General features: G+C 37.3%; 4 protein-coding genes across 4 annotated transcripts; 1 reads left to right on the forward strand and 3 right to left on the reverse strand.

Annotated features, from left to right (window-relative positions):
- The first annotated feature begins 7,984 nt into the window (after positions 1 to 7,984).
- On the forward strand, positions 7,985 to 10,947 carry LOC140883189 (uncharacterized). Its single transcript, XM_073289556.1, has 8 exons — positions 7,985 to 8,132; positions 8,922 to 9,227; positions 9,521 to 9,592; positions 9,671 to 9,738; positions 9,853 to 10,000; positions 10,105 to 10,185; positions 10,266 to 10,355; positions 10,488 to 10,947. The coding sequence occupies exons 2-8, from the start codon at positions 8,976 to 8,978 to the stop codon at positions 10,566 to 10,568; spliced, it is 792 nt and encodes a 263-aa protein (XP_073145657.1). The 5' UTR covers positions 7,985 to 8,132; positions 8,922 to 8,975; the 3' UTR covers positions 10,569 to 10,947.
- A 557-nt stretch (positions 10,948 to 11,504) lies between these two features.
- On the reverse strand, positions 11,505 to 15,165 carry LOC140877290 (uncharacterized). The gene is made up of 3 exons (XM_073280828.1): positions 15,135 to 15,165; positions 12,189 to 12,527; positions 11,505 to 12,107 (listed from the first exon to the last, which is right to left on the reverse strand). Exons 2-3 carry the CDS (start codon positions 12,522 to 12,524, stop codon positions 11,523 to 11,525), a joined length of 921 nt encoding a protein of 306 aa, XP_073136929.1. The 5' UTR covers positions 12,525 to 12,527; positions 15,135 to 15,165; the 3' UTR covers positions 11,505 to 11,522.
- Positions 15,166 to 17,878: 2,713 nt separating this feature from the next.
- LOC140882791 (probable ribose-5-phosphate isomerase 1) lies at positions 17,879 to 19,049 on the reverse strand. Its single transcript, XM_073288993.1, has one exon. The coding sequence runs from the start codon at positions 18,882 to 18,884 to the stop codon at positions 18,018 to 18,020; it is 867 nt and encodes a 288-aa protein (XP_073145094.1). The 5' UTR covers positions 18,885 to 19,049; the 3' UTR covers positions 17,879 to 18,017.
- Positions 19,050 to 21,733: 2,684 nt separating this feature from the next.
- LOC140882790 (putative fasciclin-like arabinogalactan protein 20) lies at positions 21,734 to 22,934 on the reverse strand. The gene has a single exon (XM_073288992.1). The coding sequence runs from the start codon at positions 22,932 to 22,934 to the stop codon at positions 21,861 to 21,863; it is 1,074 nt and encodes a 357-aa protein (XP_073145093.1). The 3' UTR covers positions 21,734 to 21,860.
- Positions 22,935 to 24,988: the final 2,054 nt, after the last annotated feature.

The following is a 24,988-nucleotide window of genomic DNA, read 5'->3' on the forward strand; positions in this document are numbered from 1 at the left end:
AGACTGTCCCACGAGGAGGACGTCGCCGAGAGGTTCCAGAAGAAGGGGCCTAAGGAGTTTTTGGGGACCACCGATCCGTTGGTGGCTGAGGGATGGATTCGCTCACTTGAGTCCATCTTTGACTACATGGGGATCACAGACACCGACAGGGTGAGCTGTGCTACATATATGATGCGAGGCGATGCAGCCTCATGGTGGGAGGGTGCAGTTAGAGGGGTCCATCTACCGACATTGACGTGGGTTGAGTTTAGGCGTATCTTCTACGCCAAGTATTTTACTGAGGACGTGCGCAGCCGCATGATCCGTGAGTTCATGAGCCTCCGTCAGGGGGACCGATCTGTGGTGGATTACGTGAGCCAGTTTGAGAGGGGCTGTCGTTTTGTGCCCATGATTGCTGAGAGTCCGCAGGAGAAGCTGCGACAGTTTGTTGAGGGCCTGAAGGCAGAGATCAGGCATGACGTACGCATGGCAGACGTTTTCACATATGAGTCTGCAGTCAGCCGAGCTTTGCGTTCTGAGGAGGGTCGGACAGCGATCCAGAGAGAGCAACAGAGTAAGAGACAGTTTACGCATACAGGGTATCAGCGACCATCTTCGCAGCCACCTGCGAAGAAGCAGTCTACAGGGCCATCTAAGGGCCCGATTCAGCAGAGGCCTCAGGGGAAGCCACAGCAGCAGACTAGGGGCGGGGCCCCTACTCCAGGGAGATATCCAGTGTGTCCGAAGTGCCAGAAGATGCATTCCGGGCAGTGTCTTTTGGGAGCAGGAGTCTGCTATCGCTGCAAGGAGCCAGGGCATCAGATTGCCAACTGCCCGCAGAGGCAGAATGTCAGTGGGCGAGTTTATGTTATGCAGGCTGAGGAGGCAGATCCAGATACCTCCTTGATCACCGGGAGAATTCTAGTTGGAGGCAACTCCACGTTTGCGTTGCTAGATTCAGGAGCCACGCATTCGTTTATCTCCCGGGATTTTATCAGACGGATAGGCATTACACCAGAGGTTGTAGACAGTGGTTACGATGTTACCATGCCATCCGGACAGATTATCACTACCACTAGTGTCGTCAGGGATCTGGCATTGGAGTTGCAGGGACACTCCATTCGAGCAGATCTAGTGGTTCTTCCATTGACTGGGTTTGACATGATTTTGGGTATGGACTGGCTATCAGTTAATGGAGCATCGATTGATTTCCGGCGTAGGACAGTGACAGTGAAGCCAGCAGGAGGGGAGATGTTTACTTTCTTTGCATCTCAGTCTAGCAGTATTCCTCAGATGATATCATTTGTTCGTGCGAGGAAACTGTTGCGCAATGGATGTCAGGGTTTTCTGGCTAGTGTGGTCACTACCTCAGATGTTTCTAGCAGATCTTTATCAGATATAGATGTGGTACGTGACTATCCAGATGTTTTTCCTGACGATGTGGCAGGAGTTCCACCAGTGAGAGAGGTGGAGTTCAGTATTGAGTTGTTGCCGGATACTGTGCCTATCTCTAAGGCACCGTATCGACTTGCTCCTACAGAGATGAGAGAGTTGAAGGAGCAGATTCAGGAGCTGTTGGAGAAGGGTTTTGTTCGTCCTAGTTTTTCTCCATGGGGAGCTCCAGTGTTGTTTGTGAAGAAAAAGGACGGCAGCATGAGATTGTGCATTGACTACCGAGAGCTCAACAGAGTCACAGTGAAGAATAAGTATCCACTACCGAGGATAGAGGATTTATTCGATCAGTTGCAGGGAGCTTCGGTATTCTCCAAGATCGATCTGCGATCTGGCTACCATCAGTTGAGGGTCAGAGATTCAGACGTGTCTAAGACTGCCTTCAGGACACGATATGGACACTATGAGTTCTTGGTGATGCCCTTTGGGTTAACCAATGCTCCAGCAGTGTTTATGGATCTTATGCATCGTGTCTTCCAGCCATATCTAGATCAGTTTGTCATTGTATTCATTGATGACATATTGATCTACTCGAGGAGCATTGAGGAGCATACACAGCATTTGCATACAGCCTTGCAGACTTTGAGGGAGCATCGACTATTTGCAAAGTTCAGTAAGTGTGAGTTTTGGTTGGAGCAGGTGGCGTTTCTAGGCCACATTATTTCTAGGGATGGGATTGCAGTGGATCAGTCCAAGGTGCAGGCAGTGAGAGATTGGGGGATTCCAAAGAATGCTTCGGAGATTCGTAGCTTTTTGGGTTTAGCAGGATACTATAGGAAGTTCATCAAGGGTTTTTCCTCTATTGCAGTACCCTTGACTTCCTTGACCAAGAAGAACGCGAAGTATAGTTGGAGTCCAGATTGTCAGCGGAGTTTTGATCAGCTGAAGGATGCACTTACTTCAGCACCGGTGTTAGCTATGACAGTGCCACATGAGGAGTTAGTGGTGTACACCGACGCGTCCAAGCTTGGTTTGGGCGCAGTACTTATGCAGAGTGGCAGAGTTATCGCATATGCGTCGCGACAGTTGAAGATTCATGAGCAGAACTATCCGACGCATGATTTGGAGCTTGCAGCAGTGGTTTTTGCGTTGAAAATCTGGAGGCACTATCTTTACGGCGAGAAGTGCAAGATTTTCACCGATCACAAGAGCCTCAAGTACTTCTTCACCCAGAAGGAGTTGAACATGAGGCAGCGCAGATGGCTTGAGCTTGTGAAGGACTATGATTGTGACATTAGCTACCATCTGGGTAAGGCTAATGTAGTAGCAGATGCTTTGAGTCGAAAGTCGTCAGTGGTATCATGTTTGACTGTACAGTTACCACTACAGACCGAGATTCAGAGGTTTGGGTTGGAGTGCTATCCGAGCGGTCATGCACCGAGCTTGTCAGTATTGACGGTGCAGCCAGTTTTGCGAGATCGGATTAGAGAGGGACAGTCCACTGATGAGGAGCTACAGCGATGGAGACAGAGAGACGAGGCCAGAGGTAATCTCTTGTATGTAGTGGAGGATGGCATCGTTCAGTACCGTGGGAGGATGTGGGTACCGAACGTTGATCAGTTGAGAGCCGAGATTCTAGCAGAGGCTCATGCATCTCCGTACTCCATTCACCCCGGAAGTACGAAGATGTACCGAGACTTACAGTTATTGTATTGGTGGCCTGGGATGAAGAGTGACATCGGGAGAGTGGTGTCAGAGTGCTTGACTTGTCAGCAAGTCAAAGCAGAGCATCAGCGTCCAGCAGGACTTCTTAGACCTCTCCCTATTCCGGAATGGAAGTGGGAGAATATTACGATGGACTTTGTAGTTGGCTTACCGAGGAGTACCAGAGGGTGTACAGCGATTTGGGTGATTGTGGATAGACTCACCAAGTCAGCTCATTTCTTGCCGGTAAGGACTACTTACACCTTGACACAGTATGCAGAGCTTTACATCAGTGAGATTGTTAGACTGCATGGCATACCAGTGTCTATTGTGTCAGACAGAGATCCGAGATTCACATCAGCGTTTTGGAAGAGTCTGCACACAGCTTTGGGGACTAGACTTTTGTTCAGTACAGCATTTCATCCCCAGACAGACGGTCAGTCCGAGAGAGTGATCCAGGTTCTCGAGGATCTTCTGAGAGCTTGTGTTATCGATTTTCGAGGATCTTGGGAGACTAGACTGCCATTAGTGGAGTTTACCTATAACAACAGCTTTCAGTCGTCTATAGGTATGGCTCCATATGCAGCACTTTATGGGAGGAGATGCAGATCTCCGGTGCATTGGGATGAGGTTGGAGAGAGGATTTTGTTGGGTCCGGAGATTGTGCAGCAGACAGCTGACATAGTGACGCAGATTCGAGACAGGATGAGGACAGCGCAGAGTCGGCAGAAGAGTTATGCAGATGCCAGACGACGCGATGTGGAGTTCGCAGTAGGTGATCACGTATTCTTGAAGGTGTCACCTATGAAGGGAGTAGCGCGTTTTGGGCGGAGAGGCAAGCTAAATCCGAGATACATAGGGCCATTCGAGATCTTGGAGCGAGTTGGCACGTTGGCCTATCGTTTAGCTTTACCTCCAGGGCTAGCGGCAGTGCACAACGTATTCCATGTATCCATGCTTCGGAGATATGTCTCCAATCCATCGCATGTGTTGGATTTTGAGCCCTTACAGTTACCACCAGATCTTGTTTACGAGGAGAGACCAGTGCGGATTTTGGCTAGAGAGGAGCGGAGGCTTAGGACGCGGGTCATACCGATGGTCAGAGTCCAGTGGCTGAATCACTCGGAGGAGGAAGCTACTTGGGAGACCGAGGAGGATATGAGGACTCGCTACCCGGAGTTGTTCGGGTAAGTACTTTAATTTCGAGGACGAAATTCAATTTAAGGGGGGGAGAATTGTAACACCCGGTATTTTTAAATACGTAAATTCGCATGCATAATTAGGATATTTAATTATTTAAATTTATGATTTATGGGTTAAATAATTATGTGAATTATTTGTGCATGATTTAATTTATTTTTAAGCATTTAACCCATAATTAGTGATTTTTATGATTTTTAGTATTTTATTATTTAATCGCGTAGACGGAACCATGGACGGACGAGATGACGACTTTCCACCCAAATTATTTTAGGAGCCTTTTTGGAGCCTTAAAATATTATTTTGAGTTTTATTATCCCAAAATTTTAAGTATTTAATTTTATTTAATTTTAGGGGTCATTTTTATCCAAAATTAGTCAAAACATTGACTTTTTAGTATTTTTAAAATTTCCCTAAAATTATATTTCGAGATTTTTAATTAGGTTATCAGATTTTTAAGAGTTTAAGTTGTTTATTATTTATTTTTAAAACCTCTTTATTTAATTAGTTAGCTTATATTTTAATTAAACCAAAAATTTAACCTATTCTACCCAAAACCCTAGCATTAGCCGACATCTCTCCTTCCTCCCAAGCAGCCGACACCCCATCATCATCTTCTTCATCGGTTCAAGGCACCTCCTAGACTCCATAACCATTTTTCTTCGAAGCTTCAAGTTTGCTCGTCGTCCCGTCGTCCCGGAAGTCGTCTCACGCTTGTTTATCTTCGTCCTTCGGTGAAAGGCATGTTTTTATCCATTTTTTTTTTAAACTCATATCAGTATATGTATGCGTGTGGGTGTGTAACATCAGAATTTATATTTTTGACATCAAGCTTTTCGATTTTTCCTCCTTACTTGCTCTCGGTTTTGACATTAGTGTTGCATGCTCACGTTTCCCCTCTCCATGTTTGGTTCGGCTGTTGGCTAGTGTTCCAGAGGTGCCCTAGGGTGCCTAAGGGTCGAGCCATGGCAAGGCTTGGGGCTGAGAAGGGCTCGGCCGTGGGGTTTTGTCATGGTTGGTGCAGACGGCGCAGAACTGGGGGCTCGGATAGGAGGCTTCGGCCTTGGTGTTAGGGAGTGCATGGGGCTGGGGGACTGGTCAGGCTAGGTCCGCCCGGACGTGGGCTACGTCCGGGCGGCGGCGCCCCGGCCAGGGGCGGCCGGAGCTGGCCGGCAGCAGGCCAAGATGGCCTGCTGCTCACGGCCGAGAAGAATAGGGATTAGGGGCACGGGTCTAGGGTTTCAGATGGCATTCGGGTCGGGTCGAGGGGTCCGGGTCGGGTCTAAAATAATGTGGGTCAAGTTAAGTGGGTCCGGGTCCGGGTTATTTTATTTTGGGTTCGGGTATTTTATTTTAAGTCTTTAGGTTAATTAGAGATTAAATGGACTAATTAAATTCCAAAAAATTTAATTAGTGCCATTTAATTTATTTTGGTGTCAATTAAATTATTTTTGAGTTAAGTTAATTATTTTTGGGCTTTTTATAATTTTTACTTAATTTTTAAGTTGACTAGAAATTTTTATGGGCTTGGGAGCCCATGAAAGTTATTGGGCCTGTTAATGGGCTTTTGGGCCCATTGGGCCAGGGTCAGTGTTATTGGGCTTAATTTAGTCTTAATGGGCCAAGTCTTAAGTTAAGTTAATGGGCTTGAGTGTAGGGCCAGCAGTCCAGAACCATCCATGAGAAAATTGCATGTGTCCTGATTATATATTTAATTATTTTTATGCATTTAAGTTATTTTAATATTTATATGTTAGTAAGAAAAATTAAATTAAATATATATGAAGGACACACAATTTATTTAAGTACATGCATTCATGAAATCCATTTTTATGCTATGATTTAATTTCTATGGTTGAGCAAAATAAAATATTTTAGGTGGAAATTGAAGTAGTGTGGCCATTTATGTATGGGCAGTTTCTGTCATTTATGTATGGGCAGTTTTCTGCCATTTATGTATGGGTGGTTCGCCACCAGCCTCGTACGATGGTTTCCTAGACTGATCAGTCGCACTATGGGTCACACTTACGGATAGGACCATACGATGTTCAGAAAATAAATGCTCAACAACTTATGTATGTATGATATCATGTATGTTATGTATGTTTATTTATGTAAGTTTTGCTATGTAATTTTTAAGCATGCTCATTCATGTATATGTATGTATTAGTATTAAATTGATTTAAATTATTTTAAACCCTTGTTAGTATGCATGTTGGGCCTCTAGGCTCACTACACTGATATGGTGCAGGTGAGTACGTAGAGGAGCAGGTTACTCCTACCGGTGGTGAGGATCTATGAGCTATGCTGCAGTAGCCCCGTGACCGTGACAGCTTCTGAGTCAATGTCATGTGATACATTTTATTATTTTATTTGGGTTGAGGTGTTTGAAATATTTTATTAAATATTTTTAGTGCATGCACATTTTTATTTATATTATTTATGCAGGATATTTTTAAATTCTAGGGTTGACTCAGTTGTTTAATTATTTTTAAGAATGCATTTTATTTAAGTATTAAAATTATTTATTTATTTAGTCATGAATTTATTTTTAGTATTTTTATTTGGTGCATATATGTATGGGCATATATGTACTTATATTTATTTAGTAGTATAAAAAAAAAAAAAAAATTTCCGCATATTTATTTATTAGAGAGTTAGGGTCGTTTCAGCTTATGACTAACTTTCTTCTCCTGTTAGGTTTACTTAATTTTTGAATCAGGATATATAAATTTAAGTATCATCATTTCACTTACCTGCCCAACTAATTATACCAGATTATCAGGCTCAAATCCAAAAGTCACCATAATATAGATGACCCATTTGCTTTTTAATAATGCTTGCTTTGTAATTGATAACTAATTATGAAAAACTAATCCAGGACAGATATGTAATCATTGCATGGGGAACCACAGTTAAGGATTTTGTTGTACATTGGAAGGTCAAACATAATTTCAAAATATAGGACCTAATAATTACATTATATTATCGATCGAGTCTCTGCAAATAAGTTCGTAATTAATTAAAAAAACCCAAAAAAGATACAAGAGCAAAATTAATAATTGCCATATTTGGTCTAGGAAGATTACCAACCAAACCAAAGGCCTATTACACGCACAATTAATTGTCATTTTTCAACCAAACACCAAAAAAATTGGTGTGGAGAGCGACAATTTTCACATTTTTTTAGCAACTCACTCCACCCAAATGAGTCAACCAAACAATTAAATTGCATACGTCCAGGTTTCACGAAAGATTTTGCAGTCAAAATTTTTTGGCGCTTCAATGATTAAAAATAGTGTGTTATTTCTCAAGACAACGGTTTTCAGATGATTGGGTCCACTGTTGCATGGTTGAATATTTGAAATTTTAGCTTGAGGTAGGATTATTTGGGTCAAATACATATTCTTTTTCATATATGGTAATGGGACTTTACTATTCTATTCAATATTTGACGAAAATTAAAGAAATGCGAAAGATAAGTCCGAAGTAGAAGAAGTGATCTCGTCACATTTTCTTTTTGGCTAACCAATAAGGATAATCGATCTGTCTCGAATTTGATAGCAACGTAGTTTTGTAAATATTTGGTCTATCTTTTTCACTTTCCTAATATAATTCAAATCAGAAGGCAAAAAATAAAAAAGGAAAAAAAATAATAAATAAAAAAAAAAAAAAAAACTTTGTGCACGTACGTTTGTGTAGCTATATATATGTGAGCATTTGTATGTAGCAGTTTGTATGGAAACAAAGAGTTTGAACTGGGGAGGTATAGGAACACTCTTGCTTCTTCCCTAAAACTCCGGTCTTTGCTGAGAAAGGAAGGATTTATTACCTTTCAGATATCCGATTCCCATCTTGTAAGTCTCTTTTTCGTGCTATATTCATCTTTCCCATGTATTATTTTATAGTTCTCACAACTTTCCGTGTGTTCTTCTTTTTCGATTTTGACATTGTATTGTGATAAAGATCACTTTTTTTTTCAACCGGGTATGCTCGATTTTCCGGCTTCGAGTCTTTCTTGAATGTGTTGCTCTCTTTTCTTGCTTAATGAATCATGGGCTTAATTCTCTGTGCGCTTTTGTGACATGGGTTTTGTTATTTTTGGTCTTAACTTGTTTTTTTGGTCTCTCTTTTTCTTTTATCTTATCCTTTTTCCGGCTCTTTATCACCCAAGGGTTCCTTTTTTGGGGAAAAAGCATACTTTATGAATTTTGATTGTCAAGTTTATTTTTTTTCCGTTCCTCCTTCCTTTTTTCAGACCATCTGTTCGTGCTTTCATGCTCTTTTTATTGCCGTTTTTCGTAGAACTTTATTTTTCTCCTTGAGGTAGTTTTTGTCGATCTTGATAATTTTTTGTATTGGCGTAGTCAGAAAATGAGGCGAGGAGCCGTCAAGTTCAAAACTTGTTTTCGTTAGAAAGAAAATCACGCATAAAATTTCAAAGGCTTTTCATATTTGTTTGATCTGTCATGGTTCGCCCCTGTTTTCCACCTTATTACCCTTTATTTGCTGTAAAGCAGAGTTTAAATTCTTCTTCAAACAATGGAAATGAATGAGCTTTCCAATATCTCAGCTCTAACTCATTTCTCTTACACGTATTTGAATCTTTTGGTCAGATAATGGAATTTCTGTTTCATTTTCCTCAGGTTGATTCAGAGGACTTGTTGTCTAAGACATTTTTACGATTAAGTATCAGTAAGATGGGGGATCACTTTGTTTTACTTGTTGACCGCTTGCTCACGGAATCGACTTTGGAGGCTGCAATACAGAGTAGAAACCCCTCTAAACATGGGGAAAAATTCACTATTGACGACCCAATTATTACATGTTCGTTGCACGAGGATTCTGAGTCTAGTTTATCTCCAAGAAAACTCGTGGAGTGTAGGATATGTCAGGATGAAGATGTGGATTCGAAAATGGAGACTCCATGCTCATGCTGTGGCAGCCTAAAGGTTGGTTCCCCTCTTGTCATTAACATTGCCATTTGTCCTAAAGAAGACATTATTTTCCGATTCTGTTTATGTACCTGTATTGTCCCCTACACATATAAAATCGATCAGTCCATGTAAAATAAGCTGCGTAAATGGGGATGAACTTTAGCCTACTCTTGTTTTTGAGTTTGATTTGACAGAAGCCACCAGGTTTTGATAACCGAATTAATCTACAAATCTGAAAGGTGATTTTCATAATATTTATAGGGAAGGATTCTCAAAACATCTTATACTAATGTTTGGTATGATTCCAGTATGCTCACCGTAAATGCGTACAAAAGTGGTGCAACGAGAAGGGTGACACGATGTGTGAAATATGCCATCAGGTTGAGACTATCTGATTGAACTTTGTTTCATCAAGTTTCAGTTCTTGCCAGGCTAATTATTGCATATGATTGTTTCAGCAATTCAAGCCGGGATATACAGCACCACCCCCTATCTTCCGTTTGAGGGAACTCCCTCTGAACTTCAGGTACTTTTCGTGCTTTCATCGTCGGATCCGGCACTCATTTAGCTTGTTACATGGTTGAAATTTACTCATCCATACATGGTTTCTTGTATTACTTAACCGGTTTGATCTAAGCAGGGGAAATTGGCAAATTACTCGAGATTCAAACAATCCTCGCCTTATTGCAATGGTTTCAACAGATCGCAGTTTCTTGGATCCAAGCTATGAGGAGCGTGCTTATTCAACATCAAGAAGTGTCATTTTCTGTCGCTCAGTCGCCATAATAGTAATTTCTCTATTTCTGTACAAGTAACACGCAACTTGGCTCTATGGGTAGAATGTTGAACAGCAATTCAAGTTCAACTTTATATTCATGATCTGTTTTTGCAGTTTATTGTTCTCCTAATTTTGCGGCATGTCCTTCCTATAACTGTTAGTCGAGCAGGGAACTTTTCTTTCCCATTTATGATGGTAAGATCATAGAGAGACTTACTAAATAAATGGAACTTATCGACAAAGATTTTTCCTAACATTTCTTTCGAAAATGACAGCTGCTGCTGCTAAGAATTGCTGGGATAATTCTACCAATTTGCATTATACTGAAAGCAGTAACTTCTATGCTGCAAAGGCGGCACCAGCAGGTAAAGAAAATCGTCAATCATCTCTAATTTTTCACTCCACACCTGAAGAAAGAAACATCAGAAAGATTCAATCTCGAACTCGATAAAATAGTTCTTACATGAGTTATTTTTCCTTTGGATCGTTTATGACAGGCTAATGTATCTGATGCTTCATCTGATGAAGAAGCGGGTTCATTGGCTGCGCATCATCCTCGTGTAATGGCCGTGCATTAATTGTTGGAATTGGACACAGCGTTCGATCCTACGGTGTTGCTTTTGATATACCTGATAAAGGAAGTTAGCTACCCAAGTTCATAGGAAGATGAAAGGAGTTGTGCTTTTCATCCTATACACTGAAGTTTTTAAACTTTATAGCATACTTTTTTAGGTGGGATTTCACTCCATTATGCACCTCTAAAGAACCAATTGTACATGCCTTGCGTATTTCCAGATCACAATATTACAATTATGAATTTGTGTTGAAAAAAAAATCATCTTTCGACGAGATAATATATGGTAGCACTAGGTTATAAGTTGTGTATCTATTACTAATTTATAATTTTTTGAATAGATATAAGTGTGGCTCATCAAAATTCAGAAATATAGAAAGCGACATTTTTGTTTTTTTTCAGGGAAGTAATGTCCTTGTCTTCTTCATAGGTGAGCTACTTCATGATTCTAGGTTGGGTTTGTTGACTATAACTAGTTTTTAACAGTGTGTTTGGTTCTTTCAAATTTGGGATTTGGATTTAAAATTGGAATTGGATTTGGAATTGGATTTGAAAATCCATGTATTTAAAATTCCATTTGTTGTTTGGATTTAAAATTGAAAAATGTTATTTATAAATCCATTTCTTGTTTGGAAAAAAAAAAGGATTTGAATTTGGAATTATAAATTTGACTAAACTACCCTTAAGTCATCTTTTAAATTAAATAATCCAAAGTTTAGTAATTAATAATTCTTTTATAATTGTAGTGTCCGTAAAGCCAAAATTATAACATTTGAATATTTTATCATAGGGCACGTAAATAAGAAATAAAAACTCATGGAACACAATAAATTCTGAAATTTAAATTCTAGAAAATATATTTTCTAAAAAACCAAATGCAATCTAAAACATCAAAAAATTCGTCAATGAATCCAATAATATCCTAACTTTTATTTCGAAATCAAATGCATATTTTATCCTAAGATGAGTTGTTCATTTTCCAATTCAACCAGCGAAGACGAGCATGATGTGGAATCCCCAAGAAAAGATCAGCTGCATTTGGATTTGACACAAGAAAATCACTTGCTGCAAAAATAAAAACTTCATCTGCTCCATCAATTTTTGTCAGTTCAGTGTATATCTCTTCACACCGACGTTTGTTTTGATCATTGGCATCCATTGCCTTAGCCATTTGTGATATCGTGTTATTCAAAGTGTCAAATCTCTCATTCATTTCATCAAATTTTGACATTTTTTTCTTTTCAGCTTTAGAAATGTTATTTGTGGGCGATGAATGAGGAATAGTCATTTGTTGAAAGTTCTCCTCTTCGAAATCTTCCAAATTTTCTAGATGTACATGTTGTTCGGCTACCAACTGATCGATCTCTTCGATTCGTGAAGATTCTCCACCATTCAGCTCTTTCCCCTCTCTTGCCCAACGACGTGCCTTCTCTTTTCCAGTTTCTGCTCCTTTTCCATTAGCTCTATCTTTTTCAAATATTTCTCGCAGCACAGGAAAGTAAGGAATTGCAATATTTCGGACATGTTTAGCATCAGGATATACCTAATTACATTTTATTATTCTCAGACAATAACAATTAAAAAAATACAAGAAAATGAACATGAATAAAATAACAATGCATACCTTGATTAATGCGTCCCAAACCTCCTCAGGTGCTTCAATTTGTTTTGTTATGTCATTCCAACCAAACCCACTACCTCGTTTGAACACTTCCAAAGCAATAGTCATCTTTCTTTTCAAAGTTTTCAATCTATTTTGCACGTTGTCTTTATTTACTTTCATAGTAAATTTTGAATTTATAGCTTCAATAGCAGCATTGTACGCAGCTTGAGAAAAATTTTTGTCTGGTTTTTGTCCTTGATTCTTTTGTTCTAGTAAAAAATCAAGCAAAAACTCATCCATCTGTTGAATCCAACTTTTATAGTGGACAACTTCAACAGCTTGAGCTTCAGTACTCATTTCCTAGGATATAAACATTACAAAGCTTAAATCATAAAAAATACCATAAAATATTAAATTATATAATGATTCCAATTAGTGTTTTTTCCGTAAAGCAAACATAATAAGGAATCACACAAGAAATAGGAATAAATTTTACATAACAATCAAAGAAACAAACATAATATTATTAAATCAAAAGTACATGACAAGCAAACAGAATAAGAAATCACGCAAGAAATAGGAATAAATTTTACATAAAAATCAAAGAAACAAACATAATATTATTAAATCAAAAGTACATGACAAGCAAAATATTCTAAGTAGGACCACATGCATAATCTTCCCACATTTCTTGTGCTATTCTATTTCTTATCATTATTCCATTTCTGCTGCTTTCAGATCTACCACGAGAATTTGCATTTTCTTCATTCACAATATCTTCATGTGTTAGTTCACTATCGACTTCGGCAATCAATATTTCGTCGGGTTCTACTCCCATGAGAAAATTATGCAAAATACAACATGCTAATATAATTTCTGAATGAGTCTCTACTTTGTAGTTAGACTCGGCACCACTGACTAAAATTGAAAATCTTTTCTTTAAAACACCGAATGCTCTTTCAATGGAATTTCTCAAAGACTAATGTCTGTGATTAAATATTTCTTTTTGAGATTCTGGTCCACGATTACTATATTCTTTTAGATGATACCGAGTTCCTCTGAAAGGGGCGATAAAACCATCTCTTAGCATAAATCCAGCATCGACAAGATAAAATTTACCTACAAAATTAATTGAGGATTAATATTTATTTGTTATTATTATTTTTTAACATTTTATTAGTATATGTATGATGAAATACCATTTGGAACTTTTAGCTTATCCTCTCTATCAAGTGCATCCTCAAGGACACGCCCATCAGCTGCAGAACCTTCCCATCCAGGTAACACGTATGTAAACCTCAAGTCGAAGGTACATGCAGCCAACACATTTTGTGTGGGAAAATCTTTTCTTCCTCTATATCTTGCAACATTTTCTTTAGATACTTTAACACGAAAATGTGTTCCATCGATTGCACCAACACAATCCTATCATATGTATCAAAATTATGTTATTTTTTAATCAGATATGACTTAAATATTTTAATAGAACAATTCTTAAAGCTTTATCTATATATTTTTACCTTGAAATATGGATAGAATCTTGGATTGTTAAAGATTTCAGTTGGGACCTCATTTCCATCAGGTTGGATCATAAATTGATCTTGAAGAGATATGATTGCCCTCAAGATATTATGAAAATGTCGACTGATGGTTTCACCAGATCGTAAAAATATAAATCCCATCGAGCGAGTACTTTCGTTTTGCCCAACAATATACAAAAATTTTGCAAATTGTTCTTCTATACTACTGTAAATAGTATCTTTGAGGAAAGTTTTCTCTCGTAATAGTGCAACAAATTTCATAAACGCAGTTGGTCCCATACGAAGCACCCCACGAATTCTTTCATCGGTTTCAATACGATGCATTAACTCCTTCCTAACTATATCTCTTTTCAATTCTTTTTCTGATATGATGCTACTTATGTAGCTCTTATTTTTATAAAACAACATATTCAAGTAAGCAACACAAGCTACTACTGCTATAACTGTCATCTGTGATCGTCGAGTTGATTCTTTGACTCTATCCATCTATAAAATAAAAAATATATATATAACATGAAAATCGTTGCATAAATCCAACTTGAATTCAGAAATGTACGACTAATTTCCTCTATCCCAAACTCCAAGTGAAAGAATAATAGACACTTTTTTTTAACATAAATATAAAAGATGTAGTCTTTTCCCATAAAGCAACACCATAAATACTGAAATCATCGTAAATAATATATATGAGCATTTGATTTATTTAAAAATATTTAGTGTCAATTACATGTCCAAAACATATGTTAGTTATCAAATTAATTTGAGTCTTATAATAATTATTAATACAATACACATGCCGTAAATATATGTTATAAGAAAAGATCAGCCGCATGGTAAGATACAGGATTTCCAGTCAACAATCTAGATTTAATGTCAAATTATATGTCATAAACCTATGCCAATTATCAAACTAATTCAATCCATAAATTGTGTTTTCACGTTATCAAGAATTCTAGAGGGTATAGACGTGCAATTCAAAAATTTTTACAAATAACACACAATTTTTTTTTTTATTACCAAAACATGTGGAATCAAAATACATGAATCATATATAACAACGCAATAAAATAAATTCACCATACTACTTTATTTTTGTATTTTTCAAGATTTTTCCCACTACCTCGTAATTAAAAGCACATGTAAGAATTCTGAAAAGAAGGCAGAGGTAGGTGCAACACACATGCACTATAATTATTGCATCCAATAAATCATATATCATTCAATCCTACAATATTTTAGTCTTTTACATGATTATACTCAAGTAGTCGTTAAAAACCCAGGTAGGGATTCTTAAAAAAAAAAAAAAAAAAAAGGCACGCACAGGTAAGGATTCTTGAAAAAAAAAATTCAGAAGTTAGGTGCAATACATGATACACTTTTTATCACCAAGAATATAACAGAGAAAAACAAAGAATATAATAATTACCAGTTCTGTTAACGATCAAGCAACAAAAATCTGGAAAAAAAAACAAAAAGTTAATATATGTATATAATAGAATGCATCGATCAAAATATTAAAGTCAAAAAAATTCGAACCAGGTTGAATTTGATGGAAGAAGCGATGACTGATGAAAGATGAGAAAGATGCATCGATGAAGTGAGAAAGACAAAGGTAAAATAGAATAAGAATATTTGATCGGTGTTTTATTTTATTTTTTTTTCAAATCCAAATCCCATCAAATCTTGTCAAATTTGATAGGATTTGGTTACACTGATTGAAATCCCACAAAATCCTGGGAATTCCTGAACAAATCCAAATTCCTTTTTTTAAGTCATCATGCCAAACGATAGAAATGGGATTTTAAAATCCAAATCCCATCAAATCCCCCAAAATCCTGGTTGCCAAACATAGTGTAAGTAACATCATCCAACATTAAGTTTGTGGTAAAGATTTATTGGATTATTTAGATATAAAATTTGATGATAATTAATTTCATTGTTTGAACTCAATTATTCAAAATTGATAAGCTCAATCAATCACGGATAAACCTTATGAACGTCCGAGAATGTGACGCTAGAAATGTGAACATCAATTATTGACTTTTATGAATCCAATGGGAAATAAGTTGCTTCTCTCAATTTTCTTCTTCAACATATTTTATCATTATCGGGATCATGATCAGCTTGATAAGAAGATTTTTTTATGTATATAAAAATTTAAAAATAAAAAATCACATTTGAAATGACATTTTTTTCCTTTGATGCGTGACCTTAAAATTATTATTAAATTCTCATATATCTTAATAATACATATAAATCTTAATATATATATGTTTTATAATTTACTTTACATTTTTTTGTGAGCTGAATTATTTTTTTAAAAAGAGCTTATTCTTATTCTTATTTTTTATTTTTTAAAAAAAAATAACTCAAGCATATATATTATAAATTGGTGAAAAAATTAAAATCAATTCATAATTTTATATTTCTAACAATATTTTAAAGCAAATCTGGTTATAAATATGCAGTTAATTTTATCTAAGATATAATTAATAATTTTTTAAGATTCCTACACAAATTATTCATCCCTATTTTAAAAAAAAAAAATTATGCTAGTATGAAGTATGGGGCCATTTCAATATTTCAATCAAAGGAAAAAAACAAGATTTTCTTTTTCTAATTCTACTGACCATAATTTGTTATAGAAAAATAAGAATGATTCAGGAGAGAGCAGAGTTGATAATCTTCCAAGGCTTTTCCTTCCAATACAACTTTTTAGAATTGTGTGTGTGTGTGTTAGCCACTCAAGGTCAACCTAAAACAGAATCTAGCTCGATTCATGTTTTGATCAAGTAATTCGTAATGCATTGCTTCCCAGTTCCCTCTGCTGCATCCCTAATTCATTTCTTGTATGTGTTAATTGTTATGATACCTTTCAGAAAATGTCACAAACAAGAACAAAAGCATAAATCGGGAAGTGCTACGATCTTGTACATTCAGGTGCCTAAAAACCTGAGAAAACTTGACCCCAGAAAGAGACAGTCAGCTGATTTGTCATACATTCCAAATTTCTGCACATTTCTTGAGCAAAATACCAAAGTATGATTGCAGAATAAAAATGATTTCATTTCCTAGGAAGTTTTGCCTTTTAACATTCCGTTTTTCATGGACGAAGAGGAAGACTAGCAGGCATCGGTCGCTCACCCTTCTCCCTCCCCCACTCTCCTATAATTTCTTAAAAGATGAACAATTTTCTCCTTACACTCTGCATAAAGAAATGGACTTTCACTCCTTCAATGTACAAGAGTTTCGATTTTAAATTTCACCTCCATAGGTCATTTTCTAACTCTTGCATTAATCTAAATCTCCAGAAACCACCAGATCAGCTGTTAAACTAATTAGTTGACAACTATCAATCTTTCAATGCGATCTAGCCTTGCGTGGATCCAAAGAGTCTAAACTAAATCAAGAAAGTAAGGTACAAACCAGGGCATAGGTTGAGGTTCATAACTTCTCAGCTCCATAAGTTGTGGCATATAAACATCAGTCAGTTTGTAGGCGCAAGAATCTGATCTAACTCAAACATTCGTTTAAGTTAGATTCACTAACTTCTGGATCATGACATAATCAAAGGGAGTATTCTTGCATCACTCCCATGTCAGAAAACCACATTCTCATTCATCATCAATGGATATTGTCTTCATTCGTGTTCAAAGAGACGCGAACAGTACTTGGTTTTAATGACAGTTTAACAGAGCTTAGAATAGGAAACTCCCAAGGCCCGGAAGGGATCTTTGATAAAAAAAAAAGGTTGCAACTTTCATGCATGATAGTCAGACTAGTCCTCTGACTGTGGGCTCAAACATGCAAGTACCCAAAGGACAATTCAAATCTGACATTAAACTTAACTGGAATTGGAGTACAAAGAAAGGCTTTATCTGCGTTTGGTCTTGTCTGCTAGCCAAGGGCCCAAGGTAAACCCAAAAGGCAAAACTACAAGGTATTCAGCAAACAAAGAATTGGACAAGCAAAGCTGCAAAGTATGTTCAGTAAAAACACATAAAACCAACTCTACTATTACAACCAATGCACAAGTCAAACACAAGAAAGCACTCTTTGAAAAAGACATGCCAATGAAGGAGATTGAAAATCAAAATCTTTGTACCTTAAATATAATAATTAAATAAAGCCTTTTGTCATTGAAGAAAGTAAGAAAATTCAGTCAAACAATTATACGAATTGCAGCATAAGCAGCACCCAAAATTTTTCTTACAAATTAGGAAATGAACCAAAACTGGCTCGACTCTCCTGAGTTTGACTCAAAACCAAAACTTTCTTCCCCGATAGACCTAGACATAAATAAAATATTTCAGCTAATCAATTCACTATAGCAGAAAGACTGTACTTCCACCTCACTCCCTACTTTAGTCTTGATGGTAATGCCACTAACACTTGCTACAATCACAGAGGACGCCAATCCTATAAACATGCCGTGCTCAACGATCCCCGGAAGCCTCAAAATGGCATCACTCGCCTCGTTTAAATCCCCGACATCCCTCTCAAAATACAGGTCAATGACATAATTCCCATTATCAGTCACGGAGGGCTTTCCATTCTCTGCACACATCCGAAGCTCCCCCACACAACCCGCATGAGCAAACAAGTTCACAAGCCTTTTCAGCGAGTGGTTCCAACAAAAAGGGATAACCTCTACTGGCATAGCCAACCCACTTCCCCCGACATGCTTCACCAATTTGGATTCATCTACTATGACAATGAATTTCTTGGTCACAGATTCTACCATCTTTTCCCTAAGTAACGAACCCCCGCGACCTTTCACCAGGTTCAAGGCTGGGTCCACCTCATCAGCTCCATCAATGGCTAAATCGACAACAGGGTGAGAATCAAGATCCGACAAAGGAATCCCCAAAGACCTTGCTTGATCATAAGTCTTGGTCGAAGTGGGTACGCCAACGATATCTTGAAGTTTCCCCTGTCGCAAAAGCTCTGCAATTCGATCCACGGCGTGCTTGGCTGTAGATCCTGTGCCGAGGCCAACCACCATGCCAGATTTGACGTGCTCCACTGCCTTATAAGCGGCGATTCTTTTCAAATCATCCTGCGTGAGGGAGACAGTGGACGGAGACACGGTGGCCGATCCCATTGGAGTCGGCGGGTCGACGGCGGCGTGGGATTCGGACAGCAAGAAATGGGGATGTGGGTAGGCTAGTGCCATGGCTAGAAATTTGAAATTCAATATATAAAGACCACAAAATATGAAAAAGGTTACAGCTTAAGATCCCAAGTTGAACGAGGGAGGATAAGAAATTGAATGGCTATAACATTTTCCCAGAAATGCATCGGGACAATGCAGAGGATTATATAGGCGAAGAGGAAAGGAATCTATCTATTAAAGTAACATTTGAAAAAGCAAAACACAAAAAGAAGTTTTATGGGGAAAGAGGAGATCTTGGGTGGAACAGTGGGGTCATGCGAATGAAGACAACAAAAACAAGTGGTGCGAAATGGAGATTTTACAACCGATTCAATATTAAATTGACCGAATCTATTCACTCCACAAAATATTTAATTCAGATATAAGATAAAGGAGATACTAGGATGTATATTGAAATGTGTGGGGCTAGGGTTTTATGCAACGAACGCTCACGTATTATTCTATGTTATATTTGGAGTATTTTTCTTTTCATGATGTGGTCAAATATTTATTATTAGATCATCAAGACATATGTTAATTTTTATAAAAATATATGGATCTCACGTAATCTAATGGTATTGAAATAGGGGGAGAAACACTCCCGTTAGGCTACATTTACTTTGAATGATGGGATTGAACAATGATAGATTAAAGAATGATTATTAATATAATTTGATATGATAGAGACTAATTATGAATAAATAATAATATGTTTAGTTGGATGGATTAATTTTGGGATTGAAATGATAATTAAGAACAAATTATGATTTCACCCTTTAACTATCATAATAATCATATGTTCGGCAAAGAAGGAAAGAAGGTGGAAGATAAAAATAAAGTACATAATTGATTTTTTTCATTCTCTCACTCCATAATATTTATAATCCCATTAAAAATTTAGGACTAAAAATCATCTCTCAATCCTATCATTAACGGGCCTAAAGATTTATACCATTTTTTTAATTTTGCAAGTAAACATAGGATTAGTTTGTATTATCTATGTTATCATTCATTTATCAAGGTAAGTAAATGCAGCCTTATAACATAGACTAACCCAACCGGAGGAAATGTGCCGCGAAAGGGGCGGCGCGATTGTGTCCCAGTACACTGCTGCATTACAGTCCTCCAAGCTAAATTCGATGCTATGCTTAGGATAATTTACACGAAAAGTGGATCGAACAGTCCATATTTATTTGCATGTTAGATGCAATGAATTTGGATCGTTGATGTTGGCACAAGGCAAATGTGATATCATCAATAGATTAATTTAATCCATTTTTCAAAAGTATGATAATTTTGAATGATTCAGTTGATTTATTTAAGAATAGTTTAATTCTAATAAGATTAAATTATATCACGCAATGAATTTTGAAGTTTTACACTGCCATCTTTTATTTTACACTTACTAATTACAAAGAGATAAATAAATGTGTTATCCAAATCATTTCAGCAGCGTGATATTTAACCATCATATTTTGATCATTATGGCATATAGATTATATTTACATGTACTATACTATACTATATTATCATCAACAAGGTTTTGGTGTATTTTTTTATATCAATTATATCTTATTCTCAAATTCAAAACATTATATTTTTATTGGATAAAAAAATCAATAAACTACTTTAGTATAATTTATCTTATCAAAAATCACTAATCTTATTAAATTATAAATATTATAATAACTATATCTGCATAAAAACTTATTGTCCAAAAACATTTTTATGGCTTTTAATTTTAATATAATATACAAGTTTTACACAAAATTTATTTAAAACAAATAAATTTAATATGTATGTATCGCGAATATAAATGTGAGTATTATATAAACTAGCAATGGAATTTTTATATATAATTCAGAAAAAATGTGAGTTTTGAAATAAAATAGAGAGGTTGTAAAAAAAAAAAAATTGGTGTGACACCATACACCAAAACAATAAATATGTGCAATTTTTATATAACAGTAAAGAAATAAATAAATTATATAAAGTGTAAGAATAATTGCTGACTCATAATATCCTAAGATGCTATATATGTCCAAACGAGTCCAAGTTTTAATGAAATAATTGCTTATTCATAATATCCTATGCAAGATATATTCCAAACGAATCCAATTACATATTTTAATCAAGTTAATTAAATATTCAAAAACAAATCATTTCGTGTTAGCGCGCAATTACAACATATGATCGGACATTTTTTTCAAGGTCTGGTGGGCCGATGGCTAAATCTTGGCCCAACATGACCCAATAGATATCCCTGATAGTCTTCATGTTGAGTGATCTCGGGGTATCAATTATAGGGGCCCAATAATTAAACCAGGCCCGATTAAACCCTGTATGAGAACCAGCCCAAGCTAATGAAATAATTGCTGATTCATTTCAACTTAAATTAAATATTCAAAAACAAATCATTTCGTGTTAGCGCGCAATTACAACATATGATCGGACATTTTTTTCAAGGTCTGGTGGGCCGATGGCTAAAGCTTGGCCCAACATGACCCAATTCATAGTCTTCATTGTTGCGTGATCTCGGGATATCAATTATAGGGGCCCAATAATCAAACCAGGCCCGATTAAACCCTGTATGAGAACCAGCCCAAGCTAATTTTAAAATTGTACTTTAAACAGTTATTTTAATTAAAAGAGTTTGTAAATAACATTGAATTATAATTTATATATGCTGAATAAAAACATTCAAATAATGAATAGATTATTATAGTCAAGCTAAAAATGAACCCAATTATTTAAAATTTAGCTTCCTATGAACCCTTCCTTGCAATGGTAATGTCACAGGCAGCTGTTGATCATCACTTGACCAGCATTTTTCAAAACAAGAACACCACTGAATCAGTTCAACTCACGCAACAAAAATCACATCTTTTCAAACAAGAATCGAGATTCAAACGCTATACTCACAATTTCCCTCACCATTTCTACGTTATATACGTACAGAAAAAGAATACAGAACCAAAAGGTATTGGTGCATTCAAGCTAAAGCTCTCCACGAAAAGCAGAAACCGGTACCTCAACATTCTGCTGCGATAATTCCTCCGTGAATTCGAATTCCTCATCTTCGTCATCCGGTTCTGAAATCGCCCTTTGTATCCCATGAATCACCAGAGATTCACTTTCATACAAATCCGGGGCTGTAATAACAACCCCATTCACCATTAATGTTTCATTATCTTCATCTTTTGTGATCTCCAAGCTGAACCCTTCTACATTATTCGAAACCAATGTACCATTCGCCATTTCATCGAGATCACTCCACCCCACTTTACAAGGAACCAAATGCCTCATGAACATAGAAAAGTACCCCAGAAAATCCCCTGAAAACCGCACCAGTTCTTGGTCAGGTGGTGAGAACAGAGTCCACTTCATCACATTTTTATCTGCGAAATCCCCTTGATCGAGGAACCCCATGATCTGTAAATCAAGAAACGAGGCAATTATGGAATACCCTCTTGATTTTAGGACACCAGATGCATCCTGGAATCTCGAGACCCTCTCCAATTTCAGGCACTGGAAATCTGTTTTCGGGTCGGTTTTGGTGGAATTAGGGAGGGTGAAGTTTAGGTCGAAAAAGTCGTCGATGGCGTACACCACTACCCACCCATCATCGAAAATGGGTGATGGAGAGACCTTGACGCCATTAATAGAGAAATCATGGTCGTTTGAAGAGGTTACGTAAAGGTGTTTGGCGGGCGAGAGAGTGGGGATGGAGGAGGAGAAGGGGAGGGAAAGGAGAGACGAAGAGGAGAGTGAAATAGGAGAGAAGTGCAGGAGGAGGTGGGCGAGGGAGGGCTGCCCATTTTCGGAGAAGGCGGAGTCCGGTGGAGAGAAGATTGTGAGTGCGATGGTGGCTGCGGCGGCGGAGGAGGGGGAGGGTAGGGGGAGGTCACGAGCGATGAGCTGGAGAATGAGAGACATCGAAGTATAGCCGGAGTTGGCGAGGGTGTCGACGGCGTTGAGGAGGTATTCCGGCGGCTGAGGCGGCTGAGATTGAGCTGCGGAGAGAGAAAGATGGCACAGGATGAGGAGAGAGAGTAGGTTGAGGGAGGCCATAGCTGTTGCAACTGTTGGCAGTTGCGATTTTGTAAGTACAAATATTAGATATTTGGCGGGAGTCGGTAAGGGACATGTGGGAGTTTTTCATTGGGTAAAATGGTCAACGAAAGGTTTCGTTTTTTTTTTTTTTTTATAAATAAAAACAAAGTTGACTTAGTATTTAATGGGGCTAATTGCATCCACACCCCATGTGAAAAGTCTAAAAAACATAAAACACCATGTGTAAAATTAATAGCATATTAGACCCTATGTTTTAAAAAAATTAGCATAAAATCTCTTATGAGAGGGTATAAAAGTGCCCGAGTTTGTATAACATAGGGGTGAAATGTGCTACATTTTAAAAAACTGAGGGATGTATTAGCCTATTAATATTTCTTAGGGGGTTTTATGAGTTTTAGACTTTTTACAGGGGAGATTAATGCAATTAGCCCTATTTAATGCTATATATGATTTTTTAAAGAAATACGGAGATAATTCAGATTATTTATACGAAATTAGATGTGATCCGGTTGTGGTAATCGTAACAAAATTATGACTTTTGAAAGTATGAAATTTGATTTTAATTATACACATCATTGTTTGATTTGATGTATTATTAATCTATGTATAACTTATCCCAATTAATATCGTCTTATTTTCGTCATATTATTTATCTATTTATTAATTAATAATTTTACATCAATTAAATAAAATAAATTATAATATATCCATCAAATCAAATAATGTATTAACGATTTTTTCTTATTTATTTTTAATTTACATTATATTACTTATCTATGGATTACTTATCATATCACTCAAACCAAACGGTGCCTATTTGATAGGATTATACACATATAGTTACTTTAAAAGTGAAGATACCTGTAGTAACCCGTATTTTTGATTAGTGATTAAATGAGTAATTAATCACGTGATCATGTTTAGATTAAGTAAAACATGATTAAGTAAGTTCCTGTTGGGATAACGGACTTCAGAAATAGATTCAGAGCACTCGAACTAGTTGAATTGGTTCAGCAGGACCGGACGGTCCGATGAGGTGTTCGGACGATGCGAAGTGGATCGGAAGCTCCGTGCAAGGATCGGAAGCTTCGATCGAGATCGAAAGCTCCGATCGAACTCAGTGTACACGTCATCGCTTACATCAGCAAGGTGACGTCATGGCTGACGTAATATCGGGCGATCGGAAGCTCCGAAGGGGAGATCGGAAGTTCCGATCGTGATCGGACGTTCTGAACAGGGATCGGAGGTTCCGATCGTCGTCTATAAATAAGGGTTCCGAGCACTCATTCTGTGAACCGATTTTCCCTTCTTTCCTCTGGTTTTTTAACCTTCTTACTTAGATCTACGGAGTTCTAGGCATCCTATTGGGAATCCGAAAGTTGCCTAGCAATCCCGGCATCGTAGCGGAGGTGTGCCTAAGTTTTGAGGCGATTCTACACCAGCAGGCTGACGACGGACGAAGGTATAATTTGGCTTCCTAAAAATATTTAGGAGTATGCAATAGCTTAGTTAAGGCTTTTAGAGTTTAATTGTTGATGCATGGATATTTGCATTGTAGTAGCTAGTAGACTGGACTAGTAGGCTTGGAGTCTAAACCAGCAGAGCTAGGTTTGACCAGCAGTGTTAGAGGTACGTAAGTACTGACCGAGATAGCCGGCATGATATATTTGCTTATATGTTGCATGAGTATGTGCTATATGTTTTATCATGTTTTAGCATGTTTTACCGCCTTAGCACATACACGATTTTACGTGTGACTGCATCCGGAGAGATGTGAGTCATTGACAGTCTCCATAGGGAACGATGATCTCATTTTGGACTCGAGTCAGGTTTGACAGCTTCCATATGGGACTTGTATCCTGTTTTGGATTCGGGTCAGGATGTGGTTGGCTCAGCCCTGATATGGAATATATGAGTACCCTGCGGAGTAGCTCTCTAGCCGGTACTGTATATTCCCGGCGCCATGAGCAAGTATTCTCACTTGAGTTTTAAATCATCTGTGTGCGCATATTTGTATTTATATAATTGCTTCGTATTGAGCGTTCTAGCTC

The sequence above is a fragment of the Henckelia pumila genome, chromosome 2 (genome assembly GCF_033568475.1).
Source record: "Henckelia pumila isolate YLH828 chromosome 2, ASM3356847v2, whole genome shotgun sequence".
In the NCBI taxonomy this organism is placed as follows: domain Eukaryota; kingdom Viridiplantae; phylum Streptophyta; class Magnoliopsida; order Lamiales; family Gesneriaceae; genus Henckelia; species Henckelia pumila.

Bases quoted from the DNA above. Each gene is read 5' to 3' on its own strand.
- LOC140877290 (XM_073280828.1), bottom strand. From the start codon at position 12,524: ATGAGTACTGAAGCTCAAGCTGTTGAAGTTGTCCACTATAAAAGTTGG. The intron at 12,108-12,188 runs GTATGCATTGTT...AAATGTAATTAG, and splicing joins TTTGGGACGCATTAATCAAG to GTATATCCTGATGCTAAACA.
- LOC140883189 (XM_073289556.1), top strand. From the start codon at position 8,976: ATGGGGGATCACTTTGTTTTACTTGTTGACCGCTTGCTCACGGAATCG. The intron at 9,228-9,520 runs GTTGGTTCCCCT...GTATGATTCCAG, and splicing joins CATGCTGTGGCAGCCTAAAG to TATGCTCACCGTAAATGCGT. The intron at 9,739-9,852 runs GTACTTTTCGTG...TGATCTAAGCAG, and splicing joins GAACTCCCTCTGAACTTCAG to GGGAAATTGGCAAATTACTC.
- LOC140882790 (XM_073288992.1), bottom strand. From the start codon at position 22,934: ATGGCCTCCCTCAACCTACTCTCTCTCCTCATCCTGTGCCATCTTTCT.
- LOC140882791 (XM_073288993.1), bottom strand. From the start codon at position 18,884: ATGGCACTAGCCTACCCACATCCCCATTTCTTGCTGTCCGAATCCCAC.